This window comes from Scyliorhinus torazame, chromosome 8 (assembly GCF_047496885.1).
Source record: "Scyliorhinus torazame isolate Kashiwa2021f chromosome 8, sScyTor2.1, whole genome shotgun sequence".
NCBI classification, from domain to species: domain Eukaryota; kingdom Metazoa; phylum Chordata; class Chondrichthyes; order Carcharhiniformes; family Scyliorhinidae; genus Scyliorhinus; species Scyliorhinus torazame.
In genome coordinates this window covers 39,878,876-39,899,041 of record NC_092714.1, presented here as the reverse complement: position 1 = coordinate 39,899,041, position 20,166 = coordinate 39,878,876, and the positions used below count along the sequence as shown (strand labels likewise).

Genomic DNA, 20,166 nt, shown 5'->3' with positions numbered 1-20,166 from the left:
GTCCTACTGTCACCTGATCTACATCAGCATGTGTGGTGCGCACCAGTTAGTGCCTCAGGAGCCTCTTCACTAAGAAGCCCAACCGAGGTAGTGCTGCCTACTCACCCTGGCTGCCCTGAGGAGGCCATGCAGCTTCTTTCTGCACTGTTGCCCAGTCCTGACGGTGGAATCCACGGTGCTTACGCCGTCTGCCACCTGCAACCAGGCCCGATGTAGAGTGGTGGATGGCAGCCTCCTTCCCACCCCGGGGTACAGGGTAACCCACCTCTCCTCGATAGCGTCCAACAGGGTCTCCAGTTCCACGTCTGTAATCCGGGGCGCCGCTCTCCTTGCTGCCATCTTGTTGGTTGGGATGAGTGTGTGTGGGGAGTGGAGTGCTAATATGCGGCTGCAGCTTCTCAGCTTCTCGCGTATCAACCCTGACCCCAGCGAATCGTTTGTGTTCCACGTGGCGCCAGTGCTAGCCCATTAATGGCTGCTGAATCGCTCTGGGACCGCCACCAATTTTGCTGTCATGGAAGTCCACCGATTCTGACCCGGCATCAACACTTTGGGCGGGATTCTCCGTTTCTGAGACTGAGTGTTGACACCGACTGTGGGACTTTTATTTTACCCTCCAATAAGAATGGCTAGTCTGGTTGGAGGGAGGTGTCAAAAATACGACTTTATTGCTAATTACTCACTGCTGTGCACTTGGATAAGAACTGAATAAAAACTTAGAAACAAAATATCAAACAATACATAAAAAAGTCAAGCATATGGCAAAAAGCATTAAGCACAAAAGAAAATTACTTTCAACACAAACAGATAGATGATTCAAGAATTCAGGAACAAAGGACTTCGACCATGAGGTCCTACTTTTAATGGAATTCGTATCTTTGGTTTAACCCCTCATTTACTTTCATTGACCCACAGTCAAGACACTTTTAATATTTTGCCTCTTTAGCTATATGCATTCAACTAGCACCTATATGAATAAAACTATGAATGAAACTATACAAGGTGCAAGTGACATGATTTTGGAGTCTAAACTTGAAAACGCTTTACAATTCTCCAAAATCATTCACTATATAAGCCCATCTGATATTATCTCTCCTTCACTAATAGATGAGATTCCCATTTTGTGACTTAATCTACATTTATGAATGATGGGAGTGACGCTGAAGTCAAATGAATATGAGATCACAGATTATTTCCAAAGTGAATTCATGAGCACAGAGTGAGACTAGCTAGCTGGTGTGAATTTCTAGTTGGATTGAGATTGCTGTGACACACGGTGAAGCACTTGCTGCAATGGTTATTAACTGACTTAACCAAATGTTTTGACCCCAGGCCGACATGCGACTGGAAGTAATGCACCCAGGGCCCAGACAGTGGATTTCACCATGCTCAGGAACATACTCATCAGCAGTCTCCATTTACTCACGTCATTGCACACCAGGGGCTGGATTCTCCGTTTGAGAGACTAAGTGCTGATGCCGGGTCTGAATCGCGGGTGTTCTACGGCCCTGATGGCGGCACCGGTCCCGGAGCAATTCAGGACATGCTAATGGGCCAGCACCGGCGCCACGTGGAATTAGTGCGATTCCAACTGATGCCTGCATCGGATTCTCTGCAGTCGGAATTGGCACCGGAGAGCCTGACAAGCTGGAGCTGCATGTGAGCACTCCACTCCCCACACTGGAGAGCGGTCCCGAAAGTCGCTGGTACAGAGCTGGAAATACTACTGGATGCCGTGGAGGAGCGGAGGGACACCCAATTCCCCACGGTGGGAAGGCAGCTTACACCCACAGTTGTCAACTGGGCCTAGGCGCAGGTGGCAGAGGCCGTGAGCGCTGTGGGCCCCACTGCCAGGACCAGGCAGCAGCGCAGGAAGAAGCTGCACAACCTCCTCAGGGCGGCCGGGGTGAGTCACGACCACCACCGTGCCTCTGGTACCAACCCCCATCCCACGCCCCCCCCCCCCACACCCACCACTCCCCCGCTTCCCTCCATGCAGCCCCCGCCAGGCAGACTGAAAGGCAGCGCTGGGTGAGGATGGGCAACCCCAGGCCAGCCAAGGCGAGTCATCACTATTGTGCCCCAGGCACCAACTCCCATCCCACACACTCATAGCTGCCCCCACACACCTACAGGGCAATCAAACCCCACCCTGCACCACATGCCAACACCCATACCGTACGCCATGGCCAGATGCTCAGCATACACAGGCCACTGGCTGCAGACCGCTGTGTGCTGCCCGCGCCTGAGTGTCTCACAGTATGCATTATCTGTCCCCCCAGGAAAAGGCAGCCACAACGGAGTGAGAGAGAGAAGACTGGAGGACCAGCCGGAACTGCGGCCTCTTACTGTCGCAGAGCAGAGGGTGTTGGACCTGAAGAGGTTCCTGCGGCACTGTCTGGTGTGCACCACACACTTGCAATGGTACATGAGGCGGAGGTAGTAACACCGGAGGGGGCGGACGGTCGGAGGGCGTCCCGACCTCAGGACTACCTTCCGTCCAGACGGGTCTCGGGTGCCCCATCAATGTTGGAATGCAGGCGCAGAGCTAGGGACTACAGGAGGGGGTGTCAGCAATTATCAAGCACTTGCAAATACATTTCGAGGAGTCCAACCATCTGCAGGGACCTGAGGCAGTGCCAAACCTACGTGCTACCCAGGCCAACACCACACGGGTGGCATCTGCGGTGGAGGCCTTTGGTGCGAAGGTATTGGCTATGGGTCAAGATGTTCAAGGCCTGGGGTTCTCTCTGTGAGCGGTGGCCGAGGCACAGGACATGGCAGCCATGTCACAGGCAGCCATGTACCAGCAAAACATGGAAATTGCAGCGGCACTCCAGAGCTTGGCCCAGTCACAATGGGTCATGGCTGCGGGCTTCAAGGGAATTTGCCTGCCGCTGGCTGACCTGAGCTAATCCCAGAGGGAACTGGCACAGTTACCGAGTGATGTGGCACATCCTCAGAGGGATATGGCACTGTCCAAGAGGGATGTGGCACAGTCCTTGTGATCCATGCCCGCGAGCATGGAGATCCTGGTCGAGATGAGAGCGGGCCTCCAGGTCTGGCAGTGCCAGGTGACTGCAGAGCCCCCGGAGCACCCCCCATGCTGCGCCCTTGTCCCAAGCAGTAGCCCAGGGGCCATTGGGCACCCTGAGGGAGGAGGAGGTGATGGCGCCCTGGCTGGTGACTGCTGCACGGGAGGTGCTGGAACACTGCAGCACCTGTGAATCCTCCCCACCTGTCCCTAGCGCATCCGAGGTGCAGCAGGAAACAGGTTTGAGACGCCACCTGGGACACCCAAAAGGATGGGCCTGGTCGCTTCAGAGAAAGGCTGCTCAAGGGGACCCAGGTCACAGTGGGTCGTCATCCTCCTCCATCCCATAGGCCAGACCCGCTGATACTGCCAACACAGGGCCCACACCCAGAGTGAGGCAGGTGGAAAGCATGGAGGGGGGTGCAGATGTGGGGCGGGGGTGAACGGGGATAATTTGGTACGTTCAAGCTGCGAATGGCCAGGTCCCCTAGTCAGCGAACCAGGAGGTGATCAGATTGTCCTGTGCATGGTGCCCTGCTGCACATGATGTGCGGCCTACTGTGCCTGCCCGAGCCCCATGCCCTGTCCATCCTGGCCCTCCTCAATCATCGGATGAGGTCTGACGGTCTCCCTCCTCCTCCATCATGTCACCCGTTTGCTGTGCGATGTTGTGGAAGACACAGCAGGGGACCAGAGACCCTCCTAGGGCTATTCTGGAGGACCCCACCAGAGCGGTCCGGCCACCTGAACCGCCTCTTCAGGATGCCGATACATCGCTCATCAGGATCCTGGTAACAGCATGGGCATCGCTATAGTGGTTCTCCGCATTGGTCTGTGACCTCCGGATAAGCGTCATCCTCCATGACTGCAGTGGATAACCCGTGTCACCCAGGAGCCAATCCCTCACTCAGGGGAGCGTCTCAAACCTGTCAGGCACTGTCAAGTGTCCTGGGATGAAGGCGTTGTGCACACTGCCCGGGTAATGGGCGCAGATTTGCAGCCTGTGGTCACACACCATCTGCATGTTCAGTGAGTGAATCCCTTTTGGTTTGCTGAAGGGCACCCCCATTATTCGACGGTGCTCGTAGGGGGTCACGCATCCTGCAGATCACCCCATGGACCTGGGACATCCCAGCGATGGCGGCGAATCCCGCTACCTGGTGATCTTGGACCATATTCAGGTGGATATATTGTACCGCCCAGGCATAAAGGGCCTCCGTAACGGAATGGATGCACCTGTGCACGGAGGTCTGGGAGATCCCAGACAGGTCCCCACTCAACACCTGAAGGGACCCCATTGCAAAGGTGCTCAGGGCGACTATCACCTTGATGGCCACCAGGAAGGGGTGTCCTCCCCCATACCCCCGCAGTTCCAGGTGCGCTATGATCCGGCACAGATGTATCACGGTCTCTCTACTTAGCTGCAGTCGCCGGCTTGCTTGGTCCGGCAGGTTCTTGTACGACTGGCGCTGTCGATACACACGAGGCCTGATGCGACACCTCCAGCCCTCCCCTCCTCGGCCTGATGGAGGGCCGGCTCTCCATTGTCACCATCTGGATCCTGCTCCTTTATGCAGGGTTTTACCAGGCTGTGTGTGTGTGTGTGTGTGTGTGTGTGTGTGTGTGAGGGGGGCAGGGGGCGGGCGCAGTGTGCCACCAACCAGCGCCATGCTTGGTGGCATGCATCCAGACAGGCCCAAGGGTGGGGTTCGGCAAGGGGGTTGGGAACCTGGGTCCTTTTTGCGGTGCATTGGTTGTATGTACTTGTCTGCGGGCAGGATGGCTGGGGGCAGGGGCACAGTGGGCAGGCAGGGCTTGGTTTTCGGCTAACCGCCTGATCGCGATTCGCGATTCCGGCAGTACTGGACGGAGAATCCCATCCTATATATCGGAAACTCCTACATTCGCCAAACACTATCTGCATGAACTGAACTCTGATAGGCAAACTTTAAACACGTGCCTGTGAGGGTGTCTTTGCCCACATAATGTGGATGCTAAAAGAAGTCTCGGACGCCCAGAAAACGCATTCAACATTAATATGATTGTCTGTCCAATGCACATCCAGTTGAAGGGACTCTTAGCAGGGACTGTCTCCTGACTGAGGTGGTGCTGATTCTTGCTGAGCTGATGCTCCGAGCTGTGCGTGCCGTGATCAGGCTGTATGTGGATGAAAGAGGGAGAACCAAGTCCTTGCTGAGAAGTCAGGAATGGAATGGAGTAGTGCAAATGTTGCCGGAGATGTTCGAGAATTGGATCATCCTACTGGCAAGAACTTCCAGAAACTAACATCTTCACTCAGCCCGTACTTTGTTATGTGCAGTGACGAAGTCCCAAAGCTTGGAGCTGATCCACCCAAACTCACCTCGATTGCATTAGAATGACTCATGGTGAGACTCAAAATCCCTCGGGAACTTCTGCATCACAGATTAAGGCTGCAGAAATTTCTGTCATGCCCTTCCATCCTGTGCAGAAGAATTTTGTCTCTCATAATAAGATTAAAATAATAGTAACAATAATTTCATAATGAGACACACTCTTTATTTCTTCATCTTTGTTTTCCATCGTGTCACAACTTGGTGGCACATTCTGTTGACTGGCAAGGTCAAGTATCCTTCGCGGATGCACCATAGAGAGCATCCTATCTGGCTGCATCACAGCTTGGTATGGCAACTGCTCGGCCCAAGACCGTAAGAATCTACAGAGAGTCGTGAACACAGCCCAGTCCATCACGCGAACCCACCTCCCAACCATTGACTCTGTTACACCTCCCTCTGCCTTGGGAAAGCGGGCAGCATAATCAAAGACCCCTCACATCAGGGTATTCTCTCTTCCAACCTCTTCCCTCGGGCAAGAGATATGAGAGTCTGAGAACACGCACTAACAGATTCAAAAACAGCTTCTTCCCCGCTATTACCAGACTCCTGAATTATCCTCTTATGAACTGAACTGATCTCTCCATGCATCTTCTCTACTGAGTAGTAGTACACCCTGTATGCTTCAACTGATGTCTACGTCTATGATTTTACATTGTGTATTTATTGTATGTCCGATGTTTTTCATGTTTGGAGCGATTTATCTGGACTGTACACAGAACAATACTTTTCACTGTACCTTGGTACATGTGGCAATAAATCTAAATTAAAATCAAAAACCTGTATTTGGGCATTCTCCTGCTCCTGCCAGTGTCCTGCAATAGATGGAGTCATATCTGCATTGTTGTCAAATTAATATTTGAGCTACTTCTGTCACACAGCTATTTTGCAACTAAGACAAATCAGTGGTCCACATTTAAATACAGTGCCAGAAGGAGCAGCAGTTAGTTATAAAGGGGCTCCACCTCAACCTCTGGCCACATCATTCACCCACAATCTTCACCATTGGGAACCTGGGGGGCGATTCTCCGAGCCCCGCGCAGGGCCGGAGAATCAGAGCAACCGTGCTACGACGCCCCGACGCCGGCGCCGATTCTCCGAGGTGCGGAGAATCAGCACCATTTGCGCCGGCGTGTTTGGCGCGCGCCGGCCGCGGGCCACTGGAATCGGTGGGGCTGCCGGTTCTCCGGCCCGGATGGGCCAAGCGGCTGCTCCGACAGGACAGAGTCCCGCCGGCGCCGTTCACCCCTGGTCACTGCCGGTGGGAACTCTGCGGGAACGCTTGGGGGGCGGCCTATGGAGGGGGAGGGGGACTCCCTCACCGGGGGGGGGGGGGCCTCCGATGGTGTCTGGCCCGCGAACGGGGCCCACCGACCTGTGGGCCGGCCTCTCTGTTGGCGGGCCTCTTTTCCTCCGCTGGCAATGTTATATCCCTGCGCCATTTTTGTGCGGGCGGCCTGGGGGAGGACGGCCACTGCGCATGCGCTAGTTGGTGCCTGCCCACTGTGCATGTACGGGACCCAAGGCGGCGCGTCTTTTAGCGGCGCCGAGTCTCCGATGCCGCCCCAAGGCCCCGCCCCTGCAAATCGCGCCACACCCCTGCCAGCAGCACGGAGGCCCCAGAATAGGGGTCTGGGAACAAGTGCCGACGCCGGAGTAAAACACTCCGGTTTTTACTCCGGTGTCGGCACTTAGACTCCCGTCGGGGGAATCCCGCCCAGACATTTCGGGTCAGAATGTGCAATTAATATGTCATAAAAGTAAAATCATAATTCATTCCAACCATGTATATTGTTTACCTGAATAGGGCTAATGGAAGTTTCACAGAATCACAGAATGATACAGTACAGAAGAGGCCCTTTGGCCCATCAAGTCTGCACCGGCGTATGAAAGACACCTGACCTGCCGAGCTAATCCCATTTACCAGCACTTGGCCCATAGCCTTGAATGTTATGACATGCCAGGTGCTCATCCAGATACTTTTTAAAGGATGTGAGGCATCCTGCCTCTACACAGCTGGTCACATGCTCAAAAAATTCAATCAATTAGCATTGTTTAACTGGTAGTTATGAGTTTCTTCTATGTTGAAGTTAGTTTAATCCTGTGTTAGTAATAAAGTTTATTTTAATATATCATATCCCTCTGACAAAGCCATGCTGTCTATTCCTGATCAAACCTTGCCTCTGCAAGTGGAGATAGATTCTCTCCTTCAGAATTTTCTCTAATAGTTTCCCTCCCACTGACATGAGACTTGAGTCTGTAGTTCCTGACTTATCTCTGCAACCTTTCTTAAATAGTCGGATCATTGTTCTCCAGTCCTCTGGCACCTCTCCTGTAGCCTGTGATGAATTAAAAATTTGGGTCAGAGTGTCTGTAATCTCCTCCCTCGCCTCCCACAGCAGCTTGGGACACTGGAGATTTGTCCTCTTTTAAGCCTGCCAACACCTCTAATACCTTGTCACTTCCTCGGACAATTTTCTCAAGCAACTCACAGTCTCTCTCCCTGAGTTCCATATCTATCTCCCCATTCTCTTGGATGAAGACGGATGTGAATTTTGTTTGAAGAAAGAGGTTTCCCTGGGGATTAGGTAATTAGAGAAAGTGGGCTTATTCCCCGTCAGCGGGATTCTCCACTTCGCCGGCAGCGCACTCACACCTGCGGATTTCCGGGCAGCGTGGGGGAGCCCACAATGGCAAACCCTGTTGGCCAGCTGGCGGGGCAGAGGATCCCACTGCCGGCGGGGGCGTGCCCACCAGAAAACGGGTGCGGCGGGACAGAGAATCCATCCCAGTGTGTTTAGGCTTAGTAAGATTGGTACCTGGTTGGTACCTGGGACTTCAATGTTGTGGCCATTTCGGAGACATGGTCAGAGCAGAGACAGGAATGGTTGTTGCAGGTGCCGGGGTTTAGATGTTTCAGTAAGCTCAGGGAAGGTGGTAAAAGAGGGGGAGGGGTGGCATTGTTAGTCAACTTTACAAATGCTGTCAATTCTGCTTCCCTACTGGTATCTGCAGCTTGGGATGACCCACCAGAAGGAGGAAATAACATCATCCCTGGAGTTTAGGTCTTCATGAAGAAAATACAAAAAGAACGGTTGGGAGCTAATTGGGGAGCACCTTTCCAGGTGCTATTGACCACCCAAGCAGCTGTCAATGTACAAGGGAAGAAGCCTCTCACATGAAACGTGCACACTGGGATTAAACCTCCTCTCAGTTAAAAGGACAATTATTATTTGCCAATATGCCCAACCTTTTTGTTATATCCGCTGCTTGAATTTTAAGTGTTTGCATTCCTTTGACCAGCCATGCCTTCCACAGATGTGTGGAAAGCAAGGTTAGTCCTTTACATTTTCTATATGTATGCCAAAGAATTCAACCTCTCCAGCTGTTGGGTATGTGCAAACGTCCCAATATACTCGCGGGGAGGCGTCCCATTCAGGCCTCTCCTCTTCAAAGCGTCTGAAACGGCTGCATGGTAAATCTTCTAGAACACCTCCCGCTCATCCTTCTCCATGAGGGGCAGCCTCATGTGTGGTGGGGGGGTAACTACCAGATCGACGTAATAGAAGACACTGAGACTTGGCAGTCGACGGATTATCCTTTGACCCCTTTCTCGGGGTGGTACCAGTCCAATTACAATCGGACACTAGCTCCTCCATCCTTATCCCTCACTAACAACTCAGACATGGGGAGACAATTGACGTTCATTTGCCTCATTAAAAATCACAGAGGGGGCCACAAAATGAGGTGCAGTAACTGCTCCCACTATTTTAATGTTTCTGAGAATGCTGACTCTTCATGCCTGACAGGCTTTAACAACATTACAAGCAGGAGACCTTCTCCGAGCGCAGGTATCCTGAGGTGGTAGCTCGATTCACCGCCTATAATGGTACTTACTTCACCTGTGGCCATAGGGCCTATCCCTGGCTGCCACATTTTTGGACAGGATCTTGTTATTTGGGGTATGTTAGACCCAATATCCATCATTCTACCTCCTTTCCAGTGCCGCCTCGTTGGCGGAGGATAAGGCGAGCCATCAAAGAGACGGAGAGATTCTCCATCCTGCTCCCTTGGTACATGACAGCCAAACTGGAAAGGGAGTCTATTGACATGGCCTATGTGCTTGAAAAGGTGGCCAATGACATCTCGGAAGACCTTATTAAAATAAATGATGAAATGGTTGCCGTTCGTATGGTTGTTCGTCAAAACAGCAGCTAAAAGGGGGAGGTAGTTAGTTAGTTGATGAAAATTGTTTTCAGGGTCAGGAAGGGATTGTCAAATGTTAGTTAAATGTGTGTCATGTAAATTATTGAAAAGAAAAGTTGAAAAAGCTAATAAAAATATTTATTTTAAAAAAACAACGCCAAGGCTGCTCTTTTCAGGAGCAAGGTACGTTTTAGCATAATGTACCCAGTTCGCATGGGGTAAGAGAACGCTATTTCAATATGTCGGGAGAGGCGAGTAACTTTAAAGAGGATGATGGACTGCAGGACAATTGAAGATTCTGGGTGGGCTCACCTGTATGTTTGAGCTATGCCATTCACTCAGGAGTGTGAGGACTTTGTTTTTGCTTGCTGCTGTTTTCTGTTCACTTTGTTCTCTACATGTATAGTTTTATAGTTTAATAATATCTGCACCCCATGTATGAAAATATTTGTTGGGTATGGTGGGGAGCGTGGGGGGGAGAGGGTGGGGGAGGTGACTTGGGGATGAAGGAGTTTAGGGTACACGATTAAAGAGAGGTCAGGTAGGGGGGGGGTGTTTGTGGGTTTTTTTGTAAATAAAGTATGTGTTCAGCCTCAGGTGAGGAATCACCCTGCTAGCAGAAATGCTGGTTAACGGAAGTGAAAAAGGGGTGGGAAGCTGCAGCTGTCTATTTGGGGGAGCGGGGAAGGGGGAGGGGTTGGCTTTTCGCTTTTCTTCGTTTTTCATGTGGGTTGAGATACCAAATCTGGGGCTGTAGGTTTTTTTTTGTTTGGGATGGAGAAGGGATCGGCTGGGATGCTGAAAACAAATGTTTCTTTATGGAGTCATTGGATGGAGGGAGTACCGGATCCATCTTGGGTGGGTCTGGGATGTGGGTGAGTTAGAGCCCATTAGAAGTTGGATATGGTTGATCAGGGTGGGGTGGTAGGCTGTTTGGAGGCCCCCCCCTCCGACCAGGCTGATCACATGGAATGTGAGAGAACTGAATGGGCCGATTAAAAGATATTGGGTGTTCACGCATTCAAAAGGTTTGAAGACAGGCGTGGTCTTTCTGCAGGAGACTCACCTTCAGGATGAAGGACCAACCGAGGTTGAGGAAAGGGTGGGTGGAACAAGTGTCCCATTCGGGACTGGATACAAAGACGCGGGGGGCAGGGGTGGCGGGGCTGTGGTGCTTATCAACAAAAGGGTGGCTTTTTTGGCAAGTAGCACAGTGAGGGATCCAGGGGGAAGGTGAGTGATGGTGAGTGGAAGGCTGGAGGGAGATCTGGGGTGTTAGTGAATGTGTATACTCCTAACTGGGATGATGTGGAATTTATCGCGAAGGTGTTGGCGAATGTTCTGGATTTGGACATGCATCAGTTGATTATGGGAGGGGATTTTAATTGTGTGCTTGACCTTAGGCTGGACCAGTCATGCCCCAAATCCCTCAAGGTGTCGGGTGTGGCGAAGGAGTTCCTTGAGTTTGTGGAGCGGATGGGGGTTGGGGGGTGGATTCGTGGAAGTTTGGGCAACCAAGGGCGAAGGAATTTTCTTTCTTTTTGCATGTACACAGAGTGTACTCCCGTATCGATGTTTTGTAATGGCTAAGGTACTGCTTCCGGGGATGGTAGGTTTGGAATACTCGCCGATTGTTATATCGGATCACACAACGCAATTTGTGGATCTGTGCGTGGCGAAGGAGGGCATGCAGCGACTGCCATGGAGTTTAGATGTGGTATATTTGGAGGATATGAGGGCATGTGAGAGGATTGGGGCGGCTATCGGCACATATGTCGAGTTGAGTAAAAATAAAGAGGTCTCTCTCTCCACGTTTTGGGAGGCATTGAAGGCGATAATTAGGGGGGAGTTAATCTCGAATAAGACACTTAGGGATAAGGAGGAGAGGTTGGAAAGACAGAGGTTGGTGGAGGCTATTTTGGTAGTGGTCACTCCTGAGGAAGAATTGTTGAAGGAGAGGAAGAAGCTCCAGATGGAGTTTGAACTGTTGTTGACGGGGAAGGAGGTTGACCAGTTTCGCCGGGTACGAGGGACCTTTTGTGAACATGGGGAGAAGGCCAGTAGTTTGTTGGTACATCAGCTAAGTTGCAGGCAGCTTCGATAGAGAGTGGGCAAATAAAGGACTCCGGGGGCAGGGTGGTCACTGATCCAGGAACGGTAAATGGGGTGTTTGAGGCCTTTTGCCGGTGACTGTACAGGTCGGAGCTCCCAGGGGAGGACTCGGACATGGAAGAGATTTTGGATGGCTTGGATTTCCCGGTAGTGGAGGAGGGGAATGTGCAGGGGCTCGGGGTCCACTTGGGTTGGAGGAAGTGATGACTTGCATTGGTTCAATGCAGTTTGAGAAGGCTCCGGGCCTGGACAGATTCTCAGCGGAATTTTATAAAATGTTTGCGAAAGAGTTGGGGCCTCATCTCATGGGGGGCGGGGGGGGGGGGGGGGCTTCCACCCACAGTGGCACAAGCTTCAATTTCACTCATTTTGAAAAAGTGTAAGGATCCAGATGAGCGTGGTGCTTATCGACCGATATTATTGCTAAATGCAGATGTGAAGTTGTTGGCCAAGGTGTTGGCTATACGCTTAGAGGATTGTGTGCCGGGAGTGATAGCTGAGGACGAGTAGGGTTTGTGAGGATGACAATTGACAACCAATATTAGGAGCTGTTTGAATGATGATGCCCCCCCATGGGTCAGGTAACTGAGGTAGTAATGTCCACGGACGTGGAGTGGGTGTTTGGCTTGGTTGAGTAGGAGTATCTTTTCGAGGTATTGGGGTGGTTTGGGTTTGGAAAGGGGTTCATTGGCTGGGTTAGGTTGTTGTAGAGGGTCCCCATGGTTAGCGTTCTCATGAAGGCAACAAGTTCAGGGTATTTTCATTTACACTATGGTACAAGGCAGGGATGTCCACTTTCCCAGTTATTTTTTGCATTGGGATTGAGCCGTTACCAATGGCACTTGGGGAAAGGGGCTGTTTAGCACAGGAAGGGGCTGTTTAGCACAGGGCTAAATCGCTGGCTTTGAATGCAGACCAAGGAAGGCCAGCAGCATGGTTCAATTCCCGTAACTGCCTCCCCGAACAGGTGCCGGAATGTGGCGACTAGGGGCTTTTCACAGTAACTTCATTGAAGCCTACTTGTGACAATAAGCGATTTTCATTTCATTCCATTTCATCAATGGAATGGAGGGGGATAGAGAGAGGTGTGTGGAACACAGAGTGTCCCTGTGTGCAGATGACTTGTTATATGTGACAAGCCCGGGCAGCACGGTGGGACAGTGGGTTAGCACTGCTGCCTCACAGCGCCGAGGTCCCAGGTTTGATCCCGGCTCTTGGTCACTGTCTGTGTGGAGTTTGCGCATTCTCCCCGTGTTTGCGTGCGTTTCACCCCCACAACCCAAAGATGTGCAAGGTAGGTGGATTGAACACGCTAAATTGCCCCTTAATTGGAAAACGATTAATTGGGTACTAAATTTATTTTAAAAAACAATATGTGACAAACCCAATCTGTAGTATGAGTAGGATTATGGAGAATCTGACTAGATTTTGTTCTTTTTCGGGGTGCAAACTAAATGTGGGGAAATGTGATATGTTCCCGGTGAGTTCCCAGGTACAATGAAGGCATCTGGAGAAGTTGCTGTTTCAGTTGGCCAGCAATGGAATACTGGGAATGCAGGTGGCGCATAGCTGGGCTGTTACACAGCTTGGTAGAGGGGGTGAAGGAGGATTTAAAGAGGTGGGATGTTTTCCTGGTAGGACAGGTTAAAACCATGAAAATGATGATCCTTCCGAAGAATCTTTTGATTTTGCTGCCTAAATCATTTTTGGGGAGGATAAGTAGTATAATTTTGGGCTTTGTATGGGCAAGTAAGGTCTCTCGCATTCGGAGAGACATTTTGCTGAGGGACAGGCATTTGGGAGGATTGGCGTTGCTGAATTTGATTAACTATTATTGAGTGTCCAACGTGGAGAATGTCCGGAAATCGGTCGTGGAGGGAGGGTCAGTTTGGGGGCGGATGGAGAAAGCTTCATGTATAGGGCCAATCTGAAGGCACTGGTGTTGGCTCCACTTCCGTTCTCGCTGGCCAAATACCCCACAGGTCTGCTGGTGGTTGCCTTGTTAAGAGTTTGGAATAAGGCAACATTTTAAACTGGAGGGTATGACGCTGTGGAAATCAGACATTCACTCCAACGGGGTTGGATTCAACATACAGGGTTTGGGAACAGGAGAGGATAGTGAGGTTTAGGGACTTGTTTGTTGAGGGTAGATTTGCAGAGTTTGGGGAACTAGTCGAAAATTTTCAACTTCCGAGGAGGAACGGGTTCCGGTACTTGCAGATTAGGAATTTTGTGAGGAAGGAGCTCGCCACGTTTCCACGGTTGCCACACCTTTCATTGCTCGAAAAGCAGGTGAATGAGATAGGGGAGGGCAAGATCTCCGATATTTATGGGCAGTTACTGGAGAGGGCCTCGTTGGAGGAGTTAAAGAGGAAGACAGAGGAGGAGTTGGGTGGTGCATTTGGGGGGGTTTGGTATGAGGCCTTGCATTGGATAAACTCGCCTTCCTCATGTGCAAGATTGAGTTTAATTCAATGTACAATGGTGCGCAGAGTGCATATGACAAAGACACGCATGAATGTTTTTTTTCCAGAGGGGGAGGACAGATGCGAGTGGTGTTTTAAGGGGGCTGGCAAACCACACATACATGTTATAGTCCTGTCCAAAATTGGTGGGATATTGGGAGTCCTTTTCGGGGACTATGTCAGAAATCTTAGGGGTGAAGATGGCCCCGAGTCTGGTGCTGATATTTGGGGTATCAGAAGATCCAGGATTGCAGGAGGGGGAGACAGGCAAGTGTGTTGGCCCTTGCATCCCTAATAGCCTGGAGGAGGATTTTGTTCAGATGGCAGCCTTTGGAGCAGCAAAGGGCAGCGGAGTGGGCGAGTGGCCTGTCGGAATTTTTACATGTGGAGAAGATGAAGTTTGCTACTCGGGGTTCAGAGGAAGGGTTCCACTTGAAGTACAGGCTGTTCATCTTCTTTAAGAGTTGGTAATCGTCAGCAGGAGGGCAGGTTGTTTTGATTTGTTTTATAGTTACTAAAAGGGGCATGTGGGGTGATATGGTGGATGGCGTATTTATAACGAGAAATGTATAATGTTGGTTTGAATGTTGTGTTTTGTATATAAAATGAAAATGCCATGAATAAAAATATTTTTAAAAATAAGAATGAAGGGAATGAAAAATATCATTCAGCTATGCAGCTTAAATGTCCTTTCACACTTGATCTGTGACATCGACAATTCTCCAATTCTCTTTCGACTATATTTATTCTGCAAGCTAATTTTTAGGGCAACCAATTAAAATATGAAGGTGCTTCTGCATAATATGTTTAGTTTGTGGTTTCTTTGTTTGTTGTCATGCTCCTAGGTTCTGCAAAACATCTCTACATTCATTTTATTAACTCAGTTCATTATTTAAAAAACCACATCTATCTTTTTTGAACAAATGAGGCCAGAATTCATTTCTTCCAAACCACTTCTCAATGTTTGTAAAATATAGTGTGGTGCAGTTAAATTGCCTCTTAATTGCCAGTCTGAATTGTTTGCACAGTAGTATTTTGGAAGTAGGGTGAGGAAAGATGACACCTATGATCACTAGAAGGACTACAGGTGCAGATGTTCCAATATTCTCTTCAGATTTACAGTGTACTGACATGTACTGTGAGATGACGCTCCCAGTTTGATCAATTGTCATGAGTACATGCATGTGGCAAATGTGCAATTAAATTGCTCTTAGATGTATCAATGGGCCTGGGTGTAATGTATTTGAATAGATGGAAAACCAGCCAACAATCTGATTTAATATCAATTGAATTTGATTCTGAACATTTTCCATGGCGCCTTTTTCCCCTAAGCAGGATGTGCATTGGACTGATTTGATCACATTGATGGCCAATGCATGTGTTGCATTGTTGAATAGTGAATAAACTAGCAGGCAATTCAAACAGGATGTTTATATGAGCCTAATTTTAATGACTGTGACACGCAGCTGCATAGAAACTAACAGCGTGAGTGTTTGTGCTTGACAGTGAGAACAGTCAACAAATGTGCAGTGTTTGCATGGTGCATTTTAATGTGGAACAGCTGAAATCTGGTACAACACTGAATTAGCAGCTGTGGTGTAAATGGAGCTACAGATAACTTATTAGGCTATTTACTTGATATACAAAGGTGGCTATGTAAGCAGTGAGATGTATCATTGTATGTTAACATGGTCCTTCTGCATGTCATGCACTTAGGCTGATTTTAAGGTAGCTTCCAGTGTGGGATCTGCGCGTTCCTATGTGACTGGCATTAACTGTGCTATTGTGCAATGGTGTTTTGTGTTTGGGGCTTAAGGATTAGGAAATCTGAAGAAAATATTTGCAAAACTCAACATGAATTGCGCAGATTGTCTTGCAATTTATCATTTGTTTAAGTGAGAAGGTGGGATTGACACTAAATTATATGAAATATGTCCTCAAGATAGACCTGCATCTGATTCATGCACAGACACCCAGGTTCCTCTGCTTCTGCAGAGAATTGTAAAGAATTGCAGAGAATTGTAACTTCCTACGCAAGCCCCCCCCCCCCCCCCCCCCACAAATGCACCCACCCAACTCCTCCTCCGTCTTCCTCTTCAACTCCTCCAACGAGGCCCTCTCCCTCTCCATTAACTGTCCATAAATATCGGAGATCTTGCCCTCCCCTATCTCATTCACCTGCATTTCGAGCAATGAAGGGTGTGGCAACCGTGGAAACGTGGCCAGCTCCTTCCTCACAAAATTCCTAATCTGCAAGTACCGGAACCCGTTCCTCCTCGGAAGTTGAAAATTTTCGACTAGTTCCCCAAACTCTGCAAATCCACCCTCAACAAACAAGTCCCTAAACCTCACTATCCCCTCCCGTTCCCAACCCCTGTATGTTGAATCCAACCCCGCTGGAGTGAATGTCTGATTTCCACAGCGTCATACCCTCCAGTTTAAAATGTTGCCTTATTCCACCCCCTTTAGAATTGTACTTTTTTAAAAAAAACTATTGTGTCTCCTAGTCTTCCTAGCAAATCACGTCACATTTTGCTGCATTAATTTTTTTTAAAGAAAATATTTCATTGAACTTTATTAAATTTGACCTGTATCTTGTCCACCCACCCCACCAACCTGTCCTTTTGAAGTCAGAAACATAGGAACACGACTCTATCACGCCATTCAACATGATCACGGCTAAGCTTCTATATCACACCATACTCCAGCCGTCTCCCATGCCCCTTTAGAGTCTAGAAAGTTCGACACTATCCTCCGCATGGTTCACCACACTTGTAAGTTTCCAATTTTGACATTGTGCCCTGTACACCAATGTCTCTAGGTCATTAATACAAGGATTCTGTCACTCAGCCCATTTCGCATCCATCTTTGCTACTGTCCCTTTTGTTAGCTTATTTAAGTGGGGAAAATCCGAACAACGCTTATTGATATTTCCCGAAGATGCCCCTGCCGTTTGCCCCACTGGAGGTAATTCCAAACAGATAAGGTGCTTAAACGGAATATTCGCAGGAACTGACCGCATTCTTAAATATTCTATGGAATATCCTTTGAAAAAAACGTTATCCGTCATTGCAGGTGAAATGAGCAATGCTCAACGTTAGTGAGACAGACTCTCACGTGGGATGTGTCAGACACAGTGTTAATCAGAAAGAATGGGGGGGCTGGTTAAGATCATCCATGTCGCCACATTCACGCATGGGATGTCCCCATCTGATTACAGCGAGCCTGACCTGCTGGAGTTGAAAAGAATTGCTGTCTTGACGCAAAAGCAGCAAGAAAATCGCAACTTTTGGTCCAAACTGCCCCAACCTGTTCCATTAGTCTCATGCAACGCTTTTCCCCACAGCTACACAGAACAGTTCAAACAATGAATTCTCAAAACTATGGGAAAATATAAGCTTTCCAAAATACGGCACAATGATTTAGCTGCAAGTTTCACAGTAACTTCATTGCAGTGTTAATGTAAGCCTACTTGTGACAATAAAGGTTATTATTTTTTAAAAAGTTAAATATTCCCAGTGTGTAAGAAACGGCACGTAATATCTTACACTTACAATCAAGATGTGGAGATGCAGGCGTTGGATTGGGGTGAGCACAGTAAGAAGTCTTACAACACCAGGTTAAAGTCCAACAGGTTTGTTTCAAACACTAGCTTTCGGAGCACTGCTCCTTCCTCAGGTGAATCAAGATAAAGTCGTCATAGTCCCAGATGACTATAGGTTCTTCGCCTCTTTGAGGGGGGAGAGCTGACTGGTGGTGATTTAACCCGAGGGTCATCGCACCTCAGGCGAGGGGCAAGGCTGAGAAGGGAGGACCTTCATGAATAACTTTACAAATAACTTACAGATAAAGAATTCCCTAGGTTAGACAGTATAGTGAATGGCAGAGCATTTACTTTCGATGTTAATCTGGACGCAGTATAGGAGTGCTGCTTTCGATCAATGAAGTTTCTGATTAATGGTTATTTCCACCGGAATTCACTTCAAGGATTTTAACCTTCTGTATGTTTAATTGCAAATTCCACGCATTGACAGCAAACTGAAATATTAGTCACTAAATGCAAAATTATTTAATGAATTAATGCTGGTAAGAAATACCCCAAATTGCAGGCACCCAGTTGTAACACTTCTGAAATAAAAACTTGACAGGTGAGTCCCTCCTCCTGAGTAAACTCATTCACAGATAACACGCCAGTAACCTTGGGAGATCTGTGAGAGACCAGCAGTGCTTTGCCCTGATGCGCGGGAAGGGTAGAAATAAACGTGCAAAATAATATCATGATTGCTCCAACGGTGCATATCAAAACATTTATTGCATATATATATATATATATATAAAAACTGAAAAATACATTTAATGCAATGTAATTTCGATTATAGCAATTGGCAACAAAACATCAGTCACTAATCAGTAACAGTGCAGTTCTCAAAGAGATTGTTTTAAAAAGATTTATTATGAGATCAAGTATAAAAACAAGGAGCGGTGTTGACAATAAATAGCCATTCACTTGTTAAAAAAAAAAGCTCAAAGTTTTGTAAAGACGTGGTTATTCGGCAATTAGAACGAAACAAATGTTTTCTTACACAAGCCACACAGATAACTCGCCTGGGTCCAGCCTGACAGACACACAAAGTCCGGAGGTCTGGTGCCTGTATCCTGACGATGCTGTGATTAAGTACCGCGGGCAGATACCCAGCCTGGAAAACTATCCGCGTATTCTTTCATTAATCCTAAAACAGTAAGTAGCTTTGGCCATAACATCAATGAGATCCTAATCCTAATCCATCTACCAACCCTAAGCATTAATGTCAACAGTGAAAATCGGCAATAGTGCTTATAACGTAGAGAAAGTATCATTATTCTGGCCCAGATTTGTACACGTCTATTTTTAAAAAAATCATTCGTACACTTTTGTTTTACAATATTCTTAAGAAGTGGAGTACAGTCCGAGTGCGGAGTTTCTAAGGTGACTTCCAGCATCACTTGGGAAACCTGGCCTGGTGACTCTGAGCACTCAGGCTGGAGGGAATGCAGTGAAACCTGCAGGCAGCACAAGCGCAAGGGGAGCCAGGCCACTGCTGGAAACAGGGCTGATCGTCCGGAGTCAGGGGGCACTTGACAGTGGGGGACGAGTGCCTGGGGCTTCCCAGGGTGAGGAGCGATGGGGCAGCCCCCAGCAGCAGCGAGCCCCCGGCTGTGAGTACGGGCAGCTGACCCAGCCGCGATGCCGAGCCGCTCCGGCCGTACATCTCGCCGATCAGTCTCTTCATCTCCTCCAGGGAGCTGTTCAGCATCAGGATGTAGTTCCTGGCCAGCAGCAGGGTGGCGATTTTGGACAGCTTCCGCACCGACGGCCCGTGGGCGTAAGGCATGACCTCCCGCAAGGCGTCCATGGCGATGTTCAGGTCGTGCATCCTCTTGCGCTCCCGACTGTTGATCTTCTTCCTCAGGAGGAATTGCTCGTCCTCCGTGAGATCCTTCTTACTCCTGGACTTGGCAGACGGGGTGGGACTGGGCGACTCGTCCGGGGAATGCGGGCGGTCGCTCGGGTCGACCTTGTGGGGGATGTTGTACAGGGTGGAGGTGACCAAGAGCAGCTCGTTTGGGGGCGACTTCAGCAACTCGCTCATGGTCTGAAGTCCAGAGTCCGCTTTGGGCAGGAACGAAATCAGTGGGGCAAGCGGATGAGGCTTGCACTTGGCTTTCCCCCTCTTCGGTTCCCCGGTGGGATGGAAGGCGAGGGTGGGTTGGGGGGAGGATCTGGAAGCTCCTGCCGCGGTGGGGGGTTGCAGGCTCAATGTTCAATGTTTGAGAGTCTCTGGAGGATCTCAGCTTCAGTCCGACTTAAAAATGAACCTGGAGACGGCTAAAGTGTGAAGGTATTTATCAGGGAATGGACACGCTTCAGCCAATTGCAAGTGTGGACACTGCAGCTGGCCAACGCCATTGGTGAAAGGCTCTTTCAATGGAAAGTCTC

At 49.2% G+C, this 20,166-nt stretch overlaps 1 protein-coding gene across 1 annotated transcript; it reads right to left on the bottom strand.

Annotated features, from left to right (window-relative positions):
* Positions 1-19,168: 19,168 nt before the first annotated feature.
* Positions 19,169-19,819, bottom strand: LOC140428708 (oligodendrocyte transcription factor 3-like). The gene has a single exon (XM_072515437.1). The coding sequence runs from the start codon at positions 19,817-19,819 to the stop codon at positions 19,169-19,171; it is 651 nt and encodes a 216-aa protein (XP_072371538.1).
* Between the last annotated feature and the right edge of the window lie 347 nt (positions 19,820-20,166).